At 65.7% G+C, this 4,663-nt stretch overlaps 1 protein-coding gene across 2 annotated transcripts in view; it reads left to right on the top strand.

Moving 5' to 3' along the window:
- Positions 1-4,663, top strand: part of GSDMD (gasdermin D) — a 5,604-nt gene that overhangs the window by 409 nt on the left and 532 nt on the right. Inside the window, exons 2-10 of one of the 2 annotated variants that reach the window (XM_077758247.1) lie at positions 915-1,173; positions 1,347-1,539; positions 2,067-2,235; positions 3,084-3,186; positions 3,423-3,476; positions 3,878-3,973; positions 4,090-4,265; positions 4,350-4,491; positions 4,580-4,653. In XM_077758247.1, coding sequence (XP_077614373.1) covers positions 957-1,173; positions 1,347-1,539; positions 2,067-2,235; positions 3,084-3,186; positions 3,423-3,476; positions 3,878-3,973; positions 4,090-4,265; positions 4,350-4,491; positions 4,580-4,653 — 1,224 coding nt within the window. In that variant the 5' untranslated portion in view covers positions 915-956. Of the gene's footprint in view, positions 1-573; positions 1,174-1,346; positions 1,540-2,066; positions 2,236-3,083; positions 3,187-3,422; positions 3,477-3,877; positions 3,974-4,089; positions 4,266-4,349; positions 4,492-4,579; positions 4,654-4,663 lie in introns of those variants that run through there. The other variant, XM_077758248.1, reaches the window with a different exon arrangement.

The raw sequence follows: 4,663 nt of genomic DNA, 5'->3' as shown, positions 1-4,663 counted from the left end.
GGGCTCACACTGGGTGTGGGGGGTGTCGGCCCTTTGGCGAGGCCCCCTGGTCCCAGCACGCTCCCAGGACTCCCCGCAAGCCCAGACCAGCTTGGGGAAGCCCGAGGCCTCTGGGAAGGCAGCCCCCTCACCAGCCTGGGCCTGGGCCTGACTCCGGGTGGGCCCTTCCAGTCACTCCCCTTGGCCTACAGCCAGTTCAGACCGACGCTGAGGCTCGGAGACTTCCTGCCAACCGGGGCTCCTCTGTCTGGAGCCCAGGACTCCTGGGTCCTGGGTCAGGCCTGCTTTGGCCACCGACCCCTGAAGCCTCAGCCTTGGACGCTGGGCCCAGAACAAGCCCTAGAGGCGCACGCGGGAGCCGGGGATGCTCCGGCCAGGCCCTGCTGTGGGCCCTGAGCCAAGTGCCCAGGAACTTGGTGGCTCCTGTTTCTTCCCCTGCCTGCGAACACCTTGGCCACGGAGACAGCTGCTGCAGCAGAGGGAGCGTCGGCCTGGGCTTCACCCTGAGGCCCCTGCCCTGCCCTCCTTCGGTGTCTGCTTTTCAGGAGTGGCTCCAAGCCCTGCTGGGCTGAAGCGTCAGAGGCCTCTGCGGGTGGCGGAGGGCTGCCCCGCCCTGCCCCTCCCCAGCACCGAGCGTCCCCGGGCTCTCCCTGGCATCACATGAGCACTCCGGCCATAGTACAGATGTGTGAAGGCCTGAGTCCCATTGAGGGCCGCGAATGCCGCCCCAGCCGAGAGGCGCTCACCCTCCCCACAGAGAGACGGTCTGAGCGGATGACAGTGCTTGGGAGGGACCGCGCTGGGACCTCTCCACCTGTCAGGGCCTCCCACGACCGCCTGGGGAGGAAAAGGGCTCCCTGTCGTAGGAGGCAACCAAGTACCGACTTGCCCCCGCGCCCCTCCGGCTCTTCCAGCCCTGATCGCCCAACCCCTGAGCCATCTGCCCCGTCGGGAGCATGCCATCCGTCTTTGAGGGCGTGGCCAAGAGCGTGGTCCGGGAGGTGGACCCCAAAGGCGGGCTCACCGTCGTGGACAGCCTGCGGAGTTCCACCAGCTTCCGGCCCTACTGCCTGCTGGCCAGGAAGCTCTCCAGCTCGTGGTTCTGGAAACCGCGCTACAAGTGTCTCAACCTGTCCATCAGGGACATTCTGGAACCTGACGCCCCGGAACCAGGTACCCTGCCTGGCACTGAGTCAGGGCCTTGGGCAGGAGGGGAGTGAACGGGCCGGCCTGCTGCCTGCTCTGGGCATCGGGCTGTCCACTTTTAAGGGACAGAGCACGACCTCTGCCCGGGGGGGATGGGGCCAGCTGTTAGGACGGGGCCCTCAGCTCTGCTCTGGCTCCAGATGTGGAACGTGTTACCCCTATCCACATCGAAGACCACGTGGACAGAAAGGTGGAGGTCGATATGGAGGTGAATGCACTGGGGCAGGGCAAGTTCACAGGCGGGGCAGCGGTGTTGGCCAGAACCAGAACCTCCATGAACGTGTGCACGCTGCGAGTGCCCCCCAGCACCTGGGAGGCCATGAGCAAAGAGAGGTGAGCGGGGGGCGGGGGCGGAGAGGGGCTGCCAACCTTAAGCAGCCCCTGGGTCACCATCTTGGGGCATCAGGAGCCACAGGGTGTCTGTGCCGGGCCAAGGGGTCAGCACAGTCAGGGTGGGGTAGTCCCCAGGGGCACGCGGAGCCCGCAGAGGGGACAGGGCAGCACCCTGAGGGCCAGTGAGGTCAGACAGAGCCCCAGGCCGCTGTGAAGAAGCCAGGCTACAGGGGTGGAGCCAAGGGCCACGGGCACCTCCAGGGCTCTGCGGGTGTCCACGGATCACCCCTAGATTTGGTCCCTCCCCCCACTGTGGCCCATCCCCCCAAACACTGTTGGGGGCCCCCAGGGAAAGAACGATGGGGCTCCCATGCCCGGGAACGTGCAGAGCCCCCGGGCTCCTGGGCCACGTGAGCTCCCCACCGGCACGAAGGCTGACGTCCCAGGAGGGGAGTTGGTGCCATGGCCGAGAGGGCAGGACGCGCCCCCAGAGCTCCCAGACCTGCCCCCCCCCCCCCCCGCCATAGGCGCCTGCGGCGGCCGGAGCACCAGGTCCTGCAGCAGCTGCAGCGCTGTGGGAGTGACCTGTTCGTGGTGACAGAGGTGCTGCAGACGCAGGAGGAGGTGGAGGTCACCCGGGCCCAGAAGCAGGAGGGCTCTGGCCAATTCACCCTGCCCGGAGTCCTACGCATGCAGGTGCGTGGCGTGACCGTGGGTAGGCAGGGGCGGGGGAGGCGGGACGGAGGCCCCCACGGGCCGGGCCGGCTAAGAAGGGAATGTCAGTCGCCTGGTTGAGAAGCAGGAAAGCAGACCAGGAAAACCGGGTCTCCTTTGAAATGTCAGGGCTGAGAACGGCCGGACCACCTGTGGATCAGCATCTTTCCCACTCTGTACATGCTTAACTCCCTTCCCGTGACGTCTACACTGCCCCCGTCACGCCGGCCCCCCGCCTGCACGTCACTACCCTGGTCGTACTTCCCCCCCGACAATTTATGAGCGTGCTTTGTTCCTGCTTTCGAAACTACACGTTCCTTTCCCCTGCGCCCTTTTTTTTAATGTTTTTTTAAAGATTACATTTCAATGTTTTTTATGTTTTATTTATTTCTGAGAGAGAGAGAGAGAGAGACAGAGAGAGAGACAGGGTGAGCAGGGGAGGGTCAGGGAGAGAAGGAGATACGGAATCTGAAGCAGCTCCAGGCTCTGAGCGGTCAGCACAGAGCCCGACGCGGGGCTTGAACCCACGAACCGTGAGATCATGACCTGAGCCGAAGTCGGACGCTCAACCGACTGAGCCCCCAGGTGCCCCATCCCCTGCGCCCTTGAGTTGTACTGATAAGATTCTCAATAAGAAGTGAAGAGCTTTGCTCGGGGCTGTCGCCCCAGCCCTCCTCTCTTGGACTCAGGGGTCTGGAGTGACGTGTCACCTGCCGCCCCAGAGTGTGCTGGGCAAACCCGGCACCCCCAGGCAGACCCCCAGCACCCACAACCAGCCCACGCACCCCCACGGCGCAGAGCTCACTCCTGAGCCCGTACCCATCCCCCAGGGCCAGGGCAAGGGCCACGTGAACCAGAAGAAGACAGTCACCATCCCCTCTGGCAGCACCCTTGCATTCCAGGCAGCCTTGTTGGTCATTGGCCCTGACTGGGGTGAGTGGGGACCAGCGTGATTTGGGGGGCCCAGGCTCCATGGCAGAGAAGCAGGAGGCACAGGAAGGGACACCGGCTGCCTGAGGTCTGGCTGCACAGCTTCCTGGCTGGGGTGGCCAAGGACCCCCGTGCTGGGAGGGCTTGGGGCACACGGGGACGACTGTGCAGGGTGGCTCTGGGGGGTGAGGGAGAGGCTGGGGTCACTGGCTGACCTGCCCCCCCCACCTGGCACCCAGAGATCTACCACTTCCCATGCAAGAACCAGAGGACCTTCCCACTGCCCGAGAAAGGTGAGGACCGTGGACCCTCCGCCCAGGCGGGGCAGCAGACCAGCGGCTGAAGCCTTGCGTGCAGCACAGCTCAGCCGGGGCACTCCAGAGGGCGGGTCACGCGGGCACATGCACACGGGCGCACACACGCGTATACACGTGCAAGCACTGTGCACACATACACACATGTGCGGCGCACGCTAATACACGCGCACACACACTCACACGTACACACGTGCTCGCACGCGCACACAGGCTGTAAGGCAACACTCACAGCGGCCTCGGCCTGGCCCATCCCGACTCCCCGCCCTGGGCTCCCAGTGCCGGGGTGGCGGTGGTGGACTGCGGGGCTCCAGGGCAGGCTTCAGCCCCGCCTGACCCGGGGGGCCCGCGCCCCGCACTGACCCGCCTGCCCTACGCAGACCGCAAGCCCGCGAGCAGTGCGGGCCTCCTGTCTCACATATCTCTCAGCTACTTCAAGATGCGGCTCCCGTCTACACCCATGGACATGGTGTCGGGTCAGTACCTTCTTGATGACCCTTAGAACACTTGGGGGGTTCCCCTTTGCCCCCTAGGAGTCTGCCCTCCCTGACCAGGGCTCTCTGGGGCCCTGGGGGTTCCCCTCTCTCCACAGATGGGGACATTGAGGACCAGATCCCAGTCACTGAGGACTTCCAGGGGCTGCAGGTGGAGGTGATGGTCCACGCCGACGGCCTGAGGGGCCTGTCCAGGGAACTGTGCAGGCGGATACTAGCAGGGCTGGCGCAGGCGCTGCGGGAAGAGCTGGCCCTGGAGACCCTCGAGGAGGCGGTGAGCAGCCTTGGGGGGCAGGTCGGGTGGGTGGGACCCGCGCCCGCCCAGTCGGGCTCACCCGCCCCACTGGTGTGTCCCCAGCTGGAGCAGGGCCTGTGCTGTGGGCGGGTGACGCCCCCCGAACTCCCGGGGGGCGCCATCGTGGAGTGCCTGGTGCGCTCCTCTGGAGAGCTGGAGGAAGACCTCGCCCGCCCCATCCTCTACCTCACGCAAGCACTGACTGGTGAGAGGCTCCTGGGGGTGGGGCAGGTGGGGGGCAGGGATACGGGCTTCCAGAACCCCCTCCCCTCTTACCTGAAGTCTCTCCCCAGAGCTGAGCGAAACCCAGCGCTTACTGCTCACAGAAGCCCTGGAGGCGGGGGACCTGTCCAGGCAGCTCCAGCTGGTGAGAGAGC

The sequence above is a fragment of the Crocuta crocuta genome, unplaced genomic scaffold (assembly GCF_008692635.1).
Source record: "Crocuta crocuta isolate KB4526 unplaced genomic scaffold, BGI_CrCroc_1.0 scaffold327, whole genome shotgun sequence".
Classification (NCBI taxonomy): Eukaryota; Metazoa; Chordata; class Mammalia; order Carnivora; family Hyaenidae; genus Crocuta; species Crocuta crocuta.
This window is presented reverse-complemented; position numbering and strand designations above follow the sequence as displayed.